Below are 18,862 nucleotides of genomic sequence, written 5' to 3'. Positions count from 1 at the left end.
TCTCCAGTGTAAGCCTTCCTTTCCCGCAGCTCCTGTTTTCATCCTGTAAATACCTCAGTCATTCTCCTGAGAAAGTAGCAGCAATGGTGAGAGTGGGAAGGGGGATACCCAGAAACAGAAGAGGGAAGAAGCAGAGTGATAGTAAAAGTATTAACTGGTTAACAATAATAACTAACATTAAGTTCTTACTGTGTGCAAGGGCTTTATATGTATTGATTAGGCTAGTCCTCAGAGAAACCTAGGAATTCATGTTGTGATTATCCTCAAGCTGATGAGCAAACTGAAACTCAGAGAGGTTAAGGCACTTGCCCAAAGTCACATACCCAGGATTCAAACCCAGGGAATCGGTTTAAGAGGCACTTTCTTTTTTTTTTTTTTTTTTTTTTTTTTTGACAGGCAGAGTGGATAGTGAGAGAGAGAGACAGAGAGAAAGGTCTTCCTTTTTGCCGTTGGTTCACCCTCCAATGGCCGCCGCGGATGGCGCATCTCGCTGATCCTAAGCCAGGAGCCAGGTGCTTCTCCTGGTCTCCCATGGGGTGCAGAGCCCAAGGACTTGGGCCATCCTCCACTGCACTCCCTGGCCACAGCAGAGAGCTGGCCTGGAAGAGGGGCAACCGGGACAGAATCCGGAGCCCTGACCGGGACTAGAACCCGGTGTGCCGGCACCGCAAGGCGGAGGATTAGCCTGTTAAGCCACGGCGCCGGCCTAAGAGGCACTTTCTTAATCTCTATGCTATGCCTGTCTCTTACAATTATCATTTATTGTCTTTGATTCTTGTCACATAGAATGTAGTGCCAGCCCGGCACTGTGGTGTAGTGAATAAAGCCGCCGCCTGCAGTGCCGGCATCCCATATGGGTGCCAGTTCGAGTCCCAGCTGCTCTACTTCCAATCCAGCTCTCTGCTATGGCCTGGGAAAACAGTGGAAGATAGCCTAAGTCCTTGGGCTCCTGCACCTGTGTGGGAGACCTGAAAGAAACTCCTGGCTCCTGGCTTCAGATCGGCTCAGCTCTGTCTGTTGCAGCCATCTGGGGAATGAACCAGTGGATGGAAGACCTCCCTCTCTTTCTGCCTCTGCCTCTCTGTAACTCTGCCTTTCAAATAAATAAATACATCTTTTAAAAAAAAAAAAAAGGAAGAATATAATTGGAAGTGTTGTGTGACAAGTTTATCATGGAGAGGTAGCCAGGGCCCAGTCAGGCAAGGCCTTATTAACCATGTGAGGAACTGGACTTTATCCAGCGAACTTTATTCAGTCTTTTTTTTTTTTAAAAGGTTTATTTATTTATTTGAAAGGCAGAGGCAGAGAGAGAGAAGTCTTCCATCTGCTACGTCATTCCCCAAATGGCTGCAATAGCCAAAGCTGGGCTGATCCAAAGCCAGGGGCCAGGAACTTCTTCCAGGTCTCCCATATGGATTCAGGAGCCCAAGGACTTGGGCCATCTTCTGCTCTCTCAGGCTACAGTAGAGAGCTGGATGGGAAGTGGAGCAGCCGGGACTCAAACTGGTACCTACATGGGATGTCGGCACTGCAGGTGGCGACTTTGTGGTGCTGGCCCCCTTCATTCAGTCTTAAAGAAGAAGAGTGACATCCTCAAATTTCTGTTTTAGAAAGATCCTTCTTGGAGCAGTGTGGATGATGAGTTATAGGGAGACAAAACTGGAGGCTAAAGTTCAGCCTCTTGGCATTAGCACAGCTTGGTGGCAGGAACTAAGGCAGTGTTGGGGGTTGAAACAGTTAGATGTAGGGCATGAGGGAGAGGGAGCAGTTCAGAACAATGTCTTGGCTTCCAGCTGCTATCTAGGTGAGTAATGGTGCTTTTAGTGAGAAGAGGCTCATGGGAGGAGGATCTGACTTGGGGAGCTGTGGAGGATGTGATCAGTTTGATCAAGGTGAGTGTGGAACATGCGTGAGATGTCTGTAAGGTGTCCCAGTGGGGATGTTAGGAGAGGCAGAGGAGAGATCTTTAGATACAGGAATAGATGTCTTCAGTGCCCAGCCTTGCATTCATTCAGCAAATATTTATTGTAAGATCTATCCCAGCCAAGGATATAGCAGTGAACAAAATAGACCTATGTCCTCATAAGGCTGGCCCTCTGGTGGGAGCAGCTAAGATACCTCAAGGAAGAGGTATATACAATGAGATGATAAAGGAGCCAAGATAAAATCCTGAGCAACATTCAATGTCTGGAGGAGGAAATTTCAAGACACTGATGAAGAGCAGCTTGGAGGTAGGAAGGAAGCCAGAAGCGTATGACACCATATGGGATGCTGGCATGCAGGCAGCAGCTTAACCCACTATCCCACGACACTGGCTCTGTGAGTTGGAATTCTTACCTCATCCCTTGTGTATCGACATTATCTCCAATGTCTTCAGCCAGAGCATGGTGATAATAATGAGAATTAAAAGAGATAATGTTTACAGACTTTCCGAATGACTGCACTTCTCAGCCATTGTGAAAACTGACTTACACATCTTTCCTTCCTCCTAACATTCCTCCTGCCTTCACACTTCAATAAACAGGCAGGATCCTGAAGATGGTGCACCCATGGGGTTCTAGATGGGATGCAGAAGCATGGGTGTCTGTGGGGCAGTGAGAGGAAGCAGGATATGTAGAAAAAAGCTTTGAGATCTACAGGGAGATCTGTGCAGTATGGAGTCAGAAAGAACAAGATTCCCTGGTGTCATAGGCTTTTGGTTTCTTTCCTACTTCCCAACCTGCAAGATGGAAGAAAGAAGCAGGCACCTACCGAAGGGACAGAGACCTGGAGTAGGGGGATGTGAAACTCTGGATCCCTGAGATGCTGGACCCAGAAGAGCCCTTCCAGGAAGCAGGCTGGATGCCCTTCCCTGGGGGAATTGTGGGTTAAATGGTTGCCCCAGAGAGGTGCTGTGAAACCCTGAGAGGTTAATTAATTCCTTGCTGGTACGGTTTTTTTAGCCTGATCCCCAAACCTAGAGCTGGTGAAGGGGGAAGCGCCTGGTGTCTTCCTGGACTAGGATCCTACTTTTACAGGGGTCCTGGGTGAACAGGACACAGGCAGTACTGACAGAGAAATGGAAGGGAGATTGAGATGAGACAAGCCAGGCAGTGGAGGGGTCACCAGCTAACACAGAAGCCGTTGTCTTATCCCCGATGAGAGTCAGTCCTTCCACCAGGCAGTGATGACTCCTGTTCTTCCTGGATCTGGAACTGGATTCTTTTGTACAAAAGTGGGAGAAGGAATAGAAACAATGGATGTGTCCTTCCCAGGGCCTTACCAAATGTATTGGATTGCAGCAGATCATTCTGAGAGGAGGAAGATGAGCTTACTCGGCTCTTTGATCCAAGTACTTGTTAGATATTTTACATACATTCGTTTTACTTAATGTTTTTACAAAAACCCGCGAGGTGCAGATATCAAAACTGAGTCTGAGAAGTAAAGTCGCTTACTTCCCCAGTACACTGCTTGAGAGTGATGCAGCACATTTGAGCCAGGGCTCTTTTTTTTTTCCTTATTTTTTAAAATTTTTTGACAGGCAGAGAGAGACAGAGAGAAAGGTGAGCCAGGGCTCCTTGATACCACCCAGACTTCTGGTTTAAACTGCTCTGTGCTTTCTTCCCACTTCTCCTAAGCTGCCTCATCTTTCATACAACTGACCCTGGAGCTGAAGGCCATGTTCTGCAGTGGCCCGAGGTATGTATGGTCCCCGGCAAAACTGAGTGGCCAGAGGGCTGGCAGCGTCTTTCTCGACTGAACAAACAGTCTGTGGCTGGTGTGTTGTAGTCTTAGGACCACTGTGGCCCTGACAGTGTCAGCAGTTGGTGGTCTGAGCCAGATGTGCTTTCCAGGTTTGGTCTGGTAGACCTCTCTTTCCAAGTGATGGGTGGACACCTTCACATCAAAACTAGAAGGGGTCTCAGAAATCATTTGTCTCACCTTTCATTTAAATGAGGAGAACTGATGCCCTCCGAGGGGAAGAGAGTGACTAGAAAACAGTGTCCATGAAGTTCCAGGTACAGAAGTCCAGCAGTTCCCAGGAGGAACTGAACAGAGTAGACAGAGCTCACTGCTTCAATCTCCGCCTTCTCTGCCTTTCCATTAATGATTTGCCACCTGTGTTGGTTGGATTTGCATCACCGTAACAAATACCTGAGAGAAACTACTTAGGAAGCAAGAAGGGTTATCTCAGCTTATGGTCTTAGAGGTTCACAGTCCAAGACCAGGTGACCCCACTGGTCTGATCAGGGCAGTGGATGGTGGATTGCATCCAGGGGAAGAATTGATTGGTGAGCCCAGAAGCAGTGAGACAGGGAGCAGGCTCCTGTTGCATGGCCATGTGTCTCTTCTTTATAAAGCCACCATGATTCAATCCTGGGCCCCACCCAGCAACTTAATTTAGTTACTTTCTGAAGGCCCACCTTTAAATACTACAGTTGGATGAAGTCTCTACCGTTAACCCCTTACCTATTAACATAAGACTTTGGGCACCAAATCCCTAGCACATAGGGCTGATATCCAAACTATAACACCACTTGTCTCATAATTACTAGGAAAATTCATTTGTTACTGCCCATGGGCCTATAGAGTGGCTGCAGGATGGAGTCTAGCTCTCCTTCTGTGTCTAAGTAGAACACTCAACGTTCAGGAGAGAATACAGGGATACATCTGGACTCAAAATTTTGGAAAATCGAGTTTGCAGAACCCTGCGAATGTCCATCAAGGTTCTGTAACTTCCTCTTTTCTTAGGACTCCTCACTCTTTCTTGGCCCAGGGGCATTTTTTATCTGTATGTTTTATTAAATTTCAGGTGAGTAGCCCTCCTTGACTTTTGAAGAAAATTTTATTTATTTATTTATTTGAAAACCAGAGTTATAGAGAGAGGGAAAGACAGAGCGATCTTCTGTCTGCTGGTTTATTCCCCTGATGGCCGCAAAGGCTGAGGCTGGGCCAGGCTGAAGGCAAGAGCCAGGAGCTTCTTCCAGGTCTCCTACATGGGTAGCATGGGCCCAAGCCCTTGGGACATCTTCTGCTGTTCTTCCCAAGCCATTAGCAGGGAGCTGGATTGGAAGTGGAGCAGCTGGGACATGAACTGGTGCCCATATAGGATGCCAGCTATAAGATGATAGCTTCATCCACTATGCCACAATATCAGCCCCCTCCCTTGACTTTTTTCCAATAAATTTTTAGTAGTTCCTTTTTTTTTTTTTTTTTTTTTTTTTTTTTTACAGGCAGAGTGGACATTGAGAGAGAGACAGAGAGAAAGGTCTTCCTTTTTGCTGTTGGTTCACTCTCCAATGGCCGCTGCGGCCGGCGCATCTTGCTGATCCGAAGCCAGGAGCCAGGTGCTTCTCCTGGTCTCCCATGCGGGTGCAGGGCCCAAGGACTTGGGCCATCCTCCACTGCCTTCCCGGGCCATAGCAGAGAGCTGGCCTGGAAGAGGGGCAACTGGGATAGAATCCGGCGCCCCAACCGGGATTAGAACCCAGTGTGCCGATGCCGCAAGGCGGAGGATTAGCCTGTTAAGCCACGGCGCTGGCCCTAGTAGTTCCTTTTATTTATTTAGTTGAAAGGCTGAGTTACAGAGAGCCAGAAGCAGAGGCAGAGGTAGAGAGAAAGTGAGGTCTTGGGGCACCAGTTCGAGTCCTGGCTACTCCTCTTCTGATCCAGCTCTCTGCTATGGAGACCCATGGAAGACCCGGAGGAAAACCTTGGCCCCTGGCTTCGGATCGGCACAGCTGTGGCCATTGCAGCCAACTGTGGAGTGAACCAGCAGATGGAGGACCTCTCTCTCTGCCTCTCCTTCTCTCTCTGTGTAACTCAAATAAATAAATAAATCTTATTTTTTTAAAAAAGAGAGAGGTCTTCTATCCCTTGTTTTGCTCCCCAACTGGCTGCAAAGGCTAGAACTGGGCTGATCTGAAGCCGGGAACCAGGAGTCTATTCCCGGTCTCCCATATGGGTGCAGGGGCCCAAGGACTTGGGCCATCTTCCACTGCTTTCCCAGGCTATAAGCAGAGAGCTCGATTGGAAAAGGAGTAGCCGGGACTAGAACCTGAGCCTGTATGGGATGCTGGCACTGCAGGCAGTGGCTTTACCTACTATACCACAGCACTGGCCCCAGTGGTTCTTTATATAGGCCAGGTGCCTAAGTTACAGCTGTGGATAGCAATTTCCATATTTACTTTTCATAGTCACCTTAGGGCCTCCTCTACCACGGCCATGGTTAGGATTTTACTGGACTCTAACAAAGCCTTCATGTCCAGACACATGGCAGGGCAGTTCCATCAGAGCCGAAGTAGGAATGTCATCTCTCATTCTCTCCTCTTCTCCTTCTAAGCTACTCAGCCCTAAACCAGGTGTGTTCCAGTTTCCTCTACTACATGTGTCTCAACCTGCTCTCAGCTCCAGAGAAGACAGGACCACCTTCCCAAGAAGGTAAAATGCTGTGATTTGACCACTAGTGAGGTCTGCGAGGTCTTTAGCGTCTGGATGTCTCTCTGATTGTCTGGGAAGTGAGTCAATACAGTAACCTCTTGGCTTGAAGCTACCCAGAGGAAGCATGGAATCATGGAATGATAGCACTAATGGCTTATTACTAGCGACGTGAAATAATGAACCAGAAAATGCTGGACTCTAAGGCTCCTGGCAGCTGAGACTGCAAGAGTTGAGAAGGACCCTAAGGCCCACCAAGTCTAGTTCCTCCCTCCCAGCCATCTCCCCCACACACCCCCACCCCAGGGACTTTGCTGTCTGCCATTCACCTGGAGATTCCAGAGCTCACTATAGCTTCAACAGCTTGTTCTATTTCTTGGGTCATTCATTCAAGAGGTATTTCTTGAGCATCTGTGAATACCAGATTGAGTTTCAGGTGCTGTGCAAAAGCTATTGAGACAAAGTCTTGCTCTCCTAGAGGAAGAGGGTCAGGCAGAACACAAATAGATACAATGTGCCTGGTGGCCAGGTGGTGTGAAAGAAAGAAAACCAGGCAAAGAGATAGAGGGGGATAGAGGGGCGGAGGTACATTCTAGACAGGGGCTCAGGGAAAGCTTCCATGAGGAGCAGATATCAAAGGAAAGTTGCTCAGAATCCAGGCAAGAGGACCAGGTGCAGGGCTGAGGGCAGGAAGTTTTCCCTTTTGTTGAATATTCATTGATCCTTTGCTGCATGCCAGGGGAGGCCTGGGCACTGCTGTGCACACAGTGCTGACTGCACTGTGTTCTCTGCCCGAGGAGCTCCTCATTGTAGAATTCACTTTTGGTACAAAACAACTTAGTCTTTGCTGTATTCATTCAACAAATATTATACCTTCCCTGTGGGTAAGACTTGGTGCTCTGTTTCCTCGTCTTACATTTGTGAAGGTGCTGTCATCTCCCCTTCCTCCCCAAACCTCCCTTTCTTCTTTTGTCTTTCTCAGACATTGCGCTGAGAGAGACAGAAGCCCAGGTGAGCATTTCTGTGCTCCTGGCGTGGCTTGACTCCTGGTCTCCTCACTGTATCAACCACTGCTCTGCATGGTGTCTAGTATCTGCCTGTGAGGCATGGTCTGCCCTGCAGAACAAAGAGCCTGGGACAGTTGGCAGCCGCATCACAGAGGCCTCTGGGGGTCCTGAATGGCAGCTCCCCACTTGCTGGCAGCTCCTGTGCTTGTCAGAATGAGAGGAGTTCCACACAGCTGCCACCTCGGCTGCTCAGGAACAGCAACAAACCTCGCTCTCGCAGACTGCATTCTTTTTGTATCAGAGGACAGGGCACGTGCATGTGCTGGGCTCTAGGATGTCTTTCTCTTTAGTATCATATTGGGCAGAGTGTGCCTTTAGTGGGAAGAGCACTGAAATTGCAGTTGGGAGACTCGTCCTGGCTCTGCTACCAAAGTGCTCTGGGATGTCCCCCAGCCTCAGCCCTCACTTGCCTAGGACTTGGCCCTGGATCCCCTGCCTTTGCAGTGTGGACCCTTTCAGTTGACCTCCAACCCGGGTCCTTACTTTCAGTCTCATCCTCCAGCCGGTCTCTCTCACTGCTGGAAGGATCTGTCTGAAAACCAAGTCTTAACACTTAAGTCCTCCAGCCTCCCACTGCCGTCCCCACACGCCAGACGGTGGAGCAGTATCAGACAGTGGTGGAGTTTTCTGCGGTTGGTGTTGAAATGTAGAAAATGAGGGTCATAGGGTGAGTTTTCCGTAGAGTTGACTTTATTCAAGTGTTAAGCTCTGAGGGTCCTTTTCCTTCCTATTCTTTTGGTATTAAAATATCTGTCCTGTTATGGAACAGAGGTTTCATAAGAATCTGTCCTCAGGATAAAACCCAAATGCTTTAAGCATCATTCAAGGTCTGTCATAGTCTAGCTGTGAAATATGTCCCACAGTTCTGCAGCTCCTGACATCTCACATCTTTTCACCAGCCACACTGAACAGAAACATGATGATGTGTCCTCACGTAGCTCCACACCTGAAAACACTCCCATCCCCTGAATCTTCTTCCTTCCCTTCTCTACCTGTTCTCTGCTCACCCTCCACAGTGCACTCATTGAGCCGCCCTCCCCACCCCAGTCACTCCCTTCTCCACAGTGACACACAGCACATGCTGCAACCGTCTGTCTCATCCATCATCCGCCTCTTCCTACCAGCACCTGGAGATGGGGGGGGGGGGGGGCAGGGAGGTGTCTCTAGCTGCACAGTAAACATAAGTAAATGGAAGTGCTTCTGAGATGTATCAGAGTCCTTCCACATGTTAACTGTAGTTTTCCTGATAGAGTGAAAGCTGCCTAAAGGGGAAAGAAGTCCTCTATTTCCCTCCCTACTGCTTGTGCCCTTGCTGCCCAGTGCAGTACTCTCCGCGTAGTGGGTACTGCTGTGCCCATTACCTGCTCTCTGGTGTTCTCTGTGTGACTTTGCCCTGCCTGGTCCTTCCCAGAACTCTCTGCAGTATCTGAGATCCTGCAGCACAGGCTGCCCCAGATAAGCAGCAGAAGCCTTGAAAGCCTGGCCTTCCTGTCCGATCGCCAGTATGTGGAGGGAGCAGCTCGCCAGAGACAGTACTGCATCCTGCTCCTCTTCTACCTGGCCTACATCTACGAGGACAGGTCAGTGCTCAGAGCTAGTGGCTGCTGCTGGGTCCTGCAGCCCTCACTACATCCCAGTTGGTTCGGTTCTTACTCACAGAGGCATCCTCTCCAAGCCTGGTGCTAAGCACTGGGGACCCAAGCTAAGTGAGAAATGGGTCGCGTTCCTGAGGCTCCTGTCTTGTAAGGGAGTTCAGTGCTGAGACACAGAGGCCTAGAATATTTTTTTAAAGATCTATTTTATTTATTTGAAAGACAGAGTTACAGAGAGAGGTAGAGATAGAGAGAGAGGTCTTCCATCCAATGGTTCACTCCCCAAATGGCCACCAACAGCCACAGCTGGGCCAATCTGAAGCCAGGAGCCAGGAGCTTCTTCCGGGTCTCCCATATAGGTGCAGGGGCCCAAGTGCCTGGACCATCTTCCACTGTTATCCCAGGCCGTAGCAGAGAGCTGAATCGGAAGAGGAACAGCCGGGACTAGAACCAGTGCCCATATGGATTGCAGCACTTCAGGCCAGGGCTTTAATCTGCTGCGCCACAGTGCCGGCCCGACAGAGGCCTAGAATATTAATGACTGTTCTTTAGTATCCTTGAGGGTGTTGTTTGTACACAGGAGAAAAAAACTTCAGGGGCTGGCACTGTGGCATAGCAGGTAAAGCCACCACCTGCAGTGCTGGCATCCAATATGGGCGCTGGTTCGAGTCCCAGCTGCTCCACTTCCAATCTAGCTCTCTCGTGTGGGAGACCCAGAAGAAGCTCCTCAAAGATTTATTTATTTAGTTTGAAAGTCAGAGTTACAGTAAGAGAGGGGGAGAGACACAGAGAGAAAGATCTTCCATCTGCTGGTTCACTTCCTAGATGACTGCCACAGCCAGCATTGGGCCAGACTGAAGCCAAGAGTCAGGAGCTTCTTTTGGGTCTCCCGCATGGGTGGCGGGGCCTAGATACTTGGGCCATCATCTTCTGCTCTTCCCAGGCTATTAACAGGGAGCTGGGTTGAAAGTGGAGCAGCTGGGATATAAACCGGTGTCCATATGGGATGCTAGTATCATAGGCAGTGCATCTTTACCTGCCACGCTATAGTGCTGGCCTACCCACCAGTGGTATCTTAACCACTATGCCAAATGCCTTGGGTATCTGTCCATGCTGCATATGTCTTAATGATCTACCTTATTTTTTCAGTAGCTGCTGTAACACTTATAGTAAGTGTTAGTATAGTTAGTGTTCATTTCATTTTTTAAATAAAAATTTTATTTTGGAGTATTTTTAGATTTAAAGAAAAGCTTCAAACAATATAGAGAGTTTTCTTACACTTCTTACCCATTTTCTCCTTATAATAACATAACTATGGTATGTTTATCAAAACTAAGAAATCAATATTGGGATCAACATGGCACTGTGTTTTAAGCTATTGCTTGTGATGCTGGCATCCCATATGAGAACTGGTTAGAGTCCTGGTTGCTCCACTTCCAATACAGCTCCCTGCTTATGTGCCTGGGAGAGCAGTGGAAGATGGTCTAATTACTTGGGCACCTGTACTCATGTGGGAGACCTGGATGGAGTTCCAGGCTCTTCTGTCTGACCCAGCCCTGGCTGTTGTGGTCATTTGGAGAGTGAACCAGTGGATAGAAGCCTCATTCATTCTCTCTCTCTGTCTCTCTCTGCTTCCCTCCCTCCCTCTCTGTTGGTGATTCTGCCTTTCAAAAAAATAAATAAACCTTTTTTTATATATAAAAGAAATCAACATTGGGGCTGGCACTGTGGTGCAGTAGGCTAAGCCTCCACCTGTGGCGCCAGCATCCCACATGGCCGGTTTGTGTCCTGGCTGCTTCTCTCCAATCTAGCTCTCTTGCTTACAGCTTGGGAAAGCAGTGGAAGATGACCCAAGTGCTTGGGCCCCTGCACCCACATGGGAGACCCAGAAGAAGCTCCTGGCTTCTGATGGGCTCAGCTCTAGCCATTGCAGTCATTCGGGAGTGAACCAGCAGATGAAGACCTTTTTTTCTGTCTTTCCCTTTCTCTATCTGTAACTCAATATCTCAGATAAATAAATAAATAAATGTTTTTTAAAATTCAACATTGGTAAGTTACTGTTAACTAAACGTTACTCATATTTCCTCAGTTTTTCCTTTACTGTTCCTTTTCTGTTCCAGGACACAGTCCAGGATACCAGTGGCATTTGCTATTATTCATTTTAAAATGCTCATTTCTCTTTTCTGTTCTGAACCTTATTGGCCAGAAATACCCATGACAGAAAATTCAATAGGATAGAAGTACATGTAGTGAAAAATCAGTCTGTTTCTCTCCTGATCTCCCTTGGGTATATAAGCATAGACCACCACCACCACAGAAAGTAGACAGTTGAACACACGACTGTTTCATAATAGATTCAAGAAGAGAGTAGTGGACTGACTGCCAAACAGTGCCTCCTGAGCCCCAGAGCAGCACCTTCTCTTCAGTAGTGCTGGTCCAGTTGGCAGATAACCCACCTCCTAAGTGTGTGTGAGGAATTGCTGGCTGTAATGGAGCCTTGCACAAGACATAGAGCCATGTGATGTAGATGTGTGACAATTCTTTGTGCATGGTATTATTTGCTAAGGGCATGCTGGGACAGGACAGTGGACTGAGGAAGGATGTGTCCAGGCAGGACAAGAGAGCCCACTGGCCTGCCAGATCTACCATTCTCACTCTGGCTTTCCTTGGTTGACAGGTTTGTCTCAAAGGCTGAGTTATCTGTGGCTGTGCAGAGCTTCCTCCTGTCTCTGCAGGACCAGGGCGAGTGCCCTCCGCTGATTGTCCTCAAAGCCTCCATCTACCTGCTTGCAATCTGCCAGGACCAGGACAGTGCGCTGGAAGAGGTAAGAACCACATGCCTTGGGCTCCTCCTCCTCCCACACCTCTGTATACTAACGTTCCTTAGGAGACCATGAGGATACATGTGACGAGGTAAGGGGGTGTCGGAGAGAGACAGTTGGTGGTGTTAGGGGAGCAGAGAGGAATAGGGAGCCTACATAACTTACCTTGTTTTCTCTCCACGGTCCTGGGAGGCAGAGATGATCATTTCAGTTTTATAGATAAGCAAATGGAGCCTGAGGTTAAAGTAACTTTCTGTAGGTCACACAGTTAATAGATGGGGGCCAGGACTCTAACTCAGACTTGACTGACTCCCAAGACTCTGTGGTTTGTTCGGGAGAGAATTGTGAGGTAGTATATTTCCTTCTGGCAGTGGTTTAGGAACAGAGTGGATTTCTAGGGCCCAGGTCATTATTGATTAGGTTAATCTTGGTATTTAAAAATTTTTATGTATTTATTTTCATTTTATTTGAAATGTAGGGAGGGAGAGAGAGAGAGAATAAGAGAGAGGAGACAGACTGAGACAGAAGTCTGCCATCTTCTGGTTCACTGCCCAAATGCCCAACCAGCCAGGTCAGGCCAAGCTGAAGTCAGGAACCCAGAATTCAATCCAGATATCCCATGTGGGTGCCCAGGAACCAAGTACCTGCTGTCTACTAGGGTGCACATAATCAGAAACTGGAATTGGGAACAGAGCCGGGGGTCAGTGTGGAATGTGGACATCTCAAGTGGTGTCTTAACCACTATACCAATCGTCCACCCCGTACTTGGAGTGGTTTGGTGGTAGTTGTGTGTGTACAAGTTTCCTCTCTCCAGTCTGCAAACTCTTGGGGATCAGGAATTCCTCATAAACGTCTCATTTATTTCATAGAAGATCACTCTGCCTCTTTGGCACGCTCAGCCTTAACTGAAGGATACTCTTCCTTGCTATTAGTTTTGCCTGTTTGATCACTCTCAGGCAACTGTGATGTGAGCAGACCTGGTTTAATTTGAATGGAAGTGGGAAGGTGTGGTGAAGGGTGTGGGCTTTTCAGTAAGACACCTGGGCACACAAACTCCTGTTGCTTCTTTTTCTGGGATGCTAGCAGCCGCCAGCGATCATTGCCCGGCTCATGTATTCATTTGGGGCTGTAAACTAATACTATTCTGCCATCTTCTCTTCACTTCTTAACTGGAATTACTATATAAAAGGAAGCTTTCTCTTTTTTTTTTTTTTTTTTTTTTTTGACAGGCAGAGTGGATAGAGAGAGAGAGAGAGAGAAAGGTCTTCCTTTTTGCCGTTGGTCCACCCTCCAATGGCCGCTGCGGCCGGCTCATCGCGCTGGTCTGAAGCCAGGAGCCAGGAGCCAGGTGCTTCTCCTGGTCTCCCATGCGGGTGCAAGGCCCAAGGACTTGGGCCATCCTCCACTGCCTTCCCAGGCCATAGCAGAGAGCTGGCCTGGAAGAGGGGCAACCGAGATAGAATCTGGTGCCCCAACCGGGACTAGAACTCGGTGTGCTGGCGCCGCAAGGCGGAGGATTAGCCTGTTAAGCCACGGCGCCGGCCAGGAAGCTTTCTCTTAACAAATTGTCAGTTGCTCTGAGGGATAGATTGTATAGGAAGTGTAGATTAAATGCTTGATTTTTTTTCCTTTTAGTAAAATAAACTTGTGTGGGGTGTTCTGGCACAGCCGATTAATATTGAGTCCCACCCCGCTTCCTGCTGGTGTGCACCCTGAGGGGCAGCAGACAGTGGCTCAAGTGCTTGGGTACCTGCCACCCATGTGCGAGACTTGAATGGAGTTACTTCTGGCTTTGGGCTGGCTCAGCCCCAACTGTTGCACCTCTCTCTTTCTCCCTCTTTCTCTGCCTTTCAAAAAATTATATAATTTTAAAAAGAACATACTTGAAAATGAAATCAAGAAAACAGTTCCATTTGCAGTAGCATCAGGAAATGAAATACTTGGAACGGACTTAATCAAAAGGATATAAGGACTTACAAAGTAAAATTTCAAAACATCCTTACTTTCTTTAAAAAATTAAAGAAGACCTAAATAAATAAATGTTTGTATTCATGAATTGGGAAATATAGTAGTGTTAAGATGGCAATACTTCCCAAACTGATCTGTAGATCCAGTTCAATCCCTATCTGAATCCAAGCTTCTCCCTTTTTACAGAAATGGATAAGCTGGTCCTAAAATTCTTATAAATGAAAGTGACCCAAAATATGCAAAATAATCTTGAAAAAGAAGAACAGATTTAGATAACTGCAGGTTTTTTTTGTTTTTTTTTTTTTTTTTTTTTTGGACAGGCAGAGAGTTATAGACAGTGAGAGACAGATAGAGAGAAAGGTCTTCCTTCTGTTGGTTCACTCCCCTAATGGCCACTACGGCCGGCACGCTGCGCCAATCCAAAGCCAGGAGCCAGGTGCTTCCTCCTAGTTTCCCATGTGGGTGCAGGGACCCAAGCACTTGGGCCATCCTCTGCTCCCTCCCGGTCCACAGCAGAGAGCCGGACTGGAAGAGGAGCAACTGGGACTAGCACCCGGTGCCCCAACTGGGGCTAGAACCCGGGGTGCCGGCGCTGCAGGTGAAGGATTAGCCAAGTGTGCCACGACGCCGGCCCTGCAGGATTTTGTGTTTTTTTTTTTTTTTTAAAGATTGATTTATTTATTTGAAAGAGTTCCAGAGATAGAGGGAGAGGCACAGTGAGAGACATCTTCTATCCACTGGTTCACTTCCCAGGTGACTGCAATGGCCAGGGCTGGGTCAAGCCAAAGCCAGGAGCCAGGAGCTTCATCTGGATCTCCCATGTGGGCTGAAAGGTCCCAAACACTTGAGCCATCTCCTGTTGTTTTTCCCAGGTCATTAGCAGGAAGCTGGATTGGAAGTGGAGCAGTGAACCAGCGCCCATATAGGATGCCAATGTTGCAAGCAGCAGCTTTACCCGCAACACCATAGCACCATCCCTACACACTGTTTTATTTCAAAACTTACCAAAAAGCTACAGTACTATGGGTAGTTTGGTCAATTGATTTTTAAAAGATTTATTTATTTATTTGAAAGAGTTACACAGAGAGAGCAGAGGCAGAGAGAGAGAGAGAGAAAGAGGTCTTCCATACGCTGGTTCACTCCCCAGTTGGCCACAATGGCCAGAACTGCACCGATCTGAAGCCAGGAGCCAGGAGCTTCTTCTGGGTCTCCCACACGGGTGCAGGGGCCTAAGGACTTGGGCAATCTTCTACTGCTTTCCCAGGCCATAGCAGAGAACTGGATCAGAAGTGGAGCAGCCAGATCTCAAACTGGCGCCCATGTGGGATGCTGGCGCTTCAGGCCAGGGCGTTAACCCGCTGAACCACAGCGCTAGCCCCTGGTCAATTGATTTTTTAAAGATTTGTGCAGAGTTACAGAGAGAAGAAGAGACAGAGAGAGAGAGGTCTTCCATCTGCTGGTTCACTCCTCAAATGGTCACAATAGCCGGAGCTGAGCTGCTAAAACCAGGAGCCAGGAGCTTCCTCTGGGTCTACCACATGTGCAGGGGCCCAAGTACATGGGCCATCTTCTACTGATTTCCCAGTCCACAAGCAGAAATCTGGATCAGAAGAGGAGTTGCCAGGACACACATGGGATGCTGGCACAGAAGGTGGAGGCTTAACCTATTATGCCACAGCGCTGGCCCTAAGGACAATTGATTTTTTTGAATTTTTTGTTTATTTTTATTTCCTTAAGAGTCTGAGAGAGGCTGGTGCCGCGGCTCACTAGGCTAATCCTCCACCTGCAGCGCTGGCACCCCGGGTTCTAGTCCTGGTTGGGGTGCCAGATTCTGTCCTGGTTGCTCCTCTTCCTGTTCAGCTCTCTGCTGTGGCCTGGGAGTGCAGTGGAGGATGGCCCAAGTGCTTGGGCCCTGCACCTGCATGGGAGACCAGGAGTAAGCACCTGGCTCCTGGCTTTGGATCGGCGCAGTGTGCCAGCCGTAGCAGCCATTTGGAGGGTGAACCAACAGAAGGAAGACCTTTTTCTCTGTCTCTCTCACTCTCTAACTCTGCTTGTAAAAAAAAAAAAAAAAAAAAAAGTCTGAGAGATAATCTACTTCATCCACTGATTCATTCCCCAAATGCCTGCAATAACTAGGGCTGGGCCAGGTAAAAACCATGAGTCTGGAACTCAATCCAGGTCTCCCACATGTATGCCAGGGACCAAGGTACTTGAGTCATTACCTTCTGCCTCCCAGGGTATGCATCAGCAGGAGGCTGGAATCAGGAGCAGAGCCAGGACTGGAACCAAGTACTCAGATATGGGGGCCAAGCCAGTTCCCTGGGGGAAAGAATAGTCTTTCAACAAACTCGCAGGGACCCTGGATATCCACACGCAAAGGAGTAAAGTTGGGCTCTTACATATTAACACAGAAATGGATCAGAACTGTGAAACTCTTAGAATAGCAAACTCAGGAACTTGAAAATTCTGTGTGCAATGGGAAGAGATAGGCTTTTGAGAGTTAATGCATGAATCAGCACCTTCTCCTTCACCCCTTCGACGTTAGGCCCTGTGCGGCTACACAGAGTAATCTGCATGGTTCCTGCCCTCAAGCAGACTTCAGGCTAGTGTGGAGGTAGATACAAGCCAATACGCTGTTAGTGTCCTTGCACAGCTACGTTTCTCAGCCTTGGCACTTTCAACATTTGGCTTTCTGTGTGCTGAGGGGTATTTAACAGCACCCCCGCAGTCTGCCCACTAGGTGCCAGTAGCACTCCCACAAAGAAGATCAGGAATGTCTCCCTGCTTTGCCCAGTGTTGCATGAGGAGCAATATCACCCCTGGTTGAGAACTACTGTTGTAAGCACAGTGGGGATTTCTCACTAAAGTGCCGTACGATGAGCCAGTGAAGGTGTCCTGGAATACTGAGATACAAGCACATTTCCCCCAGTCACGCCTCAGCCTTGCTGGGGCCTCTTGAGCCTCTACAAGGTGTGTTTAGCTCCTTGCTTTCCTTTGCTTCCAGGTGGTGGTCAGTGCAATCAGAAAATTTCTGGAAGGCATCGTGGACCTGCACCTGGTCTACACCCACCACCCACTCCTTCTCAGGTTCTTCCTGTTATATCCAGAGCTGATGAGTAGGTTTGGGCAGCGTGTTCTGGAACTGTGGTTCTCCTGGGAAGATAGCAGCTGCGAGGAACCGGATGACGTCCCCAGTGCTGGGCATCCCGCCCTTCCTGCCAGCGTAGCAGCTCTGTTTCAGGTGCTCAGAAGCAGCCCCAGCATCCTGCTCATTTTGCTGGTAAGTGACCCCTGGCTCTTTTCGGCATTCAGAGGTAGTGGGCCTTCTCTCTCGGGATCCAGTTCACTGAGGTTAGGAGGTGCCAAGGCTGCTTCTGCCCTGAACCTAGCCCTGTCTCCACATGAGTGAGAGGTCCTTCCTATCCATAGGTGCCTGGTTTCTAGAAATCCAATGCCTTTCCTAAGTCGGTGGATAGCTACCCACTGAGAGACTGGTACCTCTCCACTCCCCAGGGCATAGAACTCTAATGTGTGGAACTCAGTCACCATCCCCTCTCACCTCCCTGTCCTCTTCAAACAGATTCTGCTAACAAGGTTTGAATGTTAAAGGACACCCCTGGGGCATAGATAGAGATGTCTGACTGCAGAGGGACTTGGCCTCTTTTCTCCCATGGCTTTCATGATAATATTACATTCACAGAACCCTCCCTCATGCATGCCTTGAACTGCTGGAAACCCCAGAACTTCTTTATGAAGTAAATATTACTGTAATTCCCATCAGGTACATCAGTTAGGGAAGGTAGACTGCCTATTTTCTGCATTTTTTAAAGAGATATATTTATTTATTTGAAAGGTAGAGTTACAGAGAGAGAGAAAGATCTTCCATTCAGTGGTTTGCTCCCCATATGGGTACATGGCTGGAGCTGGGCTGATCTGAAGCCAGGAGCCAGGATCATCTTCTGGGTCTCCCACGTGGGTGCAGGGGCCCAAGGACTTGGGCCATCTTCTACTGCTTTCCCAGATACATTTTCAGGGAGCTGGATTGGAAGTAGAGCAGCCAGGACTTGAATCAGTGCCAATATGGAATGCCAGGACTGCTGATTGTAGCTTTACTGGCCATGCCACAGTGCTGGCCCCATATTGTCTGTAATTTCTTTCTTTCTTTTTTTTTTTTTTTTTTTTTTTTTTGACAAGCAGAGTTAGAGAGTGAGAGTGAGAGTGAGAGAGAGAGAGAGAGAGAGAGAAAGGTCTTCCTTCCATTGGTTCACCCCTCAAATGGCTGCTACGGCCGGCGCGCTGCGCTGATCTGAAGCCAGGAGCCAGGCGCTTCCTCCTGGTCTCCTATGCGGGTGCAGGGCCCAAGCACTTGAGCCATCCTCCACTGCACTCCCAGGCCACAGCAGAGAGCTGGACTGGAAGAGGAGCAACCGGGACAAACCAGCGCCCCAACCGGGACTAGAACCCAGAGTGCCGGCGCCACAGGCAGAGGATTAGCCTTATGATCCATGGCGCCGGCCTGTCTGTAATTTCTAACACATTGGCTTTAATGCCACCTTTTTTTCCCCTTCCACTCAGAAAAGCACATTGGAAACAAATTAGAGTGACATTTTTAAAGAGGTAACTGCTTTAATTCCTATGTCTTTTTTTTTTTTTTTTTAAAGAAAGTCATGTGGGGCTGGCACTTTGGCACAATAGGTTAATCCTCCACCTGCAGTGCCAGCATTCCACATGGGTGCCAGTTCTAGTCCTGGCTGCTCCTCTTCTGATGCAGCTCTCTGCTATGGCCTGGGAAAGCAGCAGCAGATGGGCCAAGTCCTTGGGCCTCTGTACCTACGTGGGAGACTTAGAGGAAGCTCCTAGCTCCTGGCTCTGGCCGTTGCAGCCTTTTGGGGAGTGAACCAGCAGATGGAAGACCTTTCTCTCTGTCTCTCCCTTTCACTGTCTGTAACTCTACCTCTCAAATAAATAAAATCTTTAAAAAGAAAAATCATGT

At 48.4% G+C, this 18,862-nt stretch overlaps 1 protein-coding gene across 1 annotated transcript in view; it reads left to right on the top strand.

The window, feature by feature from the left end:
- MEI1 (meiotic double-stranded break formation protein 1) overlaps window positions 1-18,862 on the top strand; it is a 67,554-nt gene that overhangs the window by 32,405 nt on the left and 16,287 nt on the right. The window contains exons 16-20 of the mRNA XM_062201873.1: window positions 3,618-3,678; window positions 6,323-6,420; window positions 8,896-9,064; window positions 11,754-11,901; window positions 16,874-17,149. Coding sequence (XP_062057857.1) covers window positions 3,618-3,678; window positions 6,323-6,420; window positions 8,896-9,064; window positions 11,754-11,901; window positions 16,874-17,149 — 752 coding nt within the window. The remainder of the gene's footprint in view (window positions 1-3,617; window positions 3,679-6,322; window positions 6,421-8,895; window positions 9,065-11,753; window positions 11,902-16,873; window positions 17,150-18,862) is intronic.

Source organism: Lepus europaeus, chromosome 10 (assembly GCF_033115175.1).
Source record: "Lepus europaeus isolate LE1 chromosome 10, mLepTim1.pri, whole genome shotgun sequence".
In the NCBI taxonomy this organism is placed as follows: domain Eukaryota; kingdom Metazoa; phylum Chordata; class Mammalia; order Lagomorpha; family Leporidae; genus Lepus; species Lepus europaeus.
This window is presented reverse-complemented; position numbering and strand designations above follow the sequence as displayed.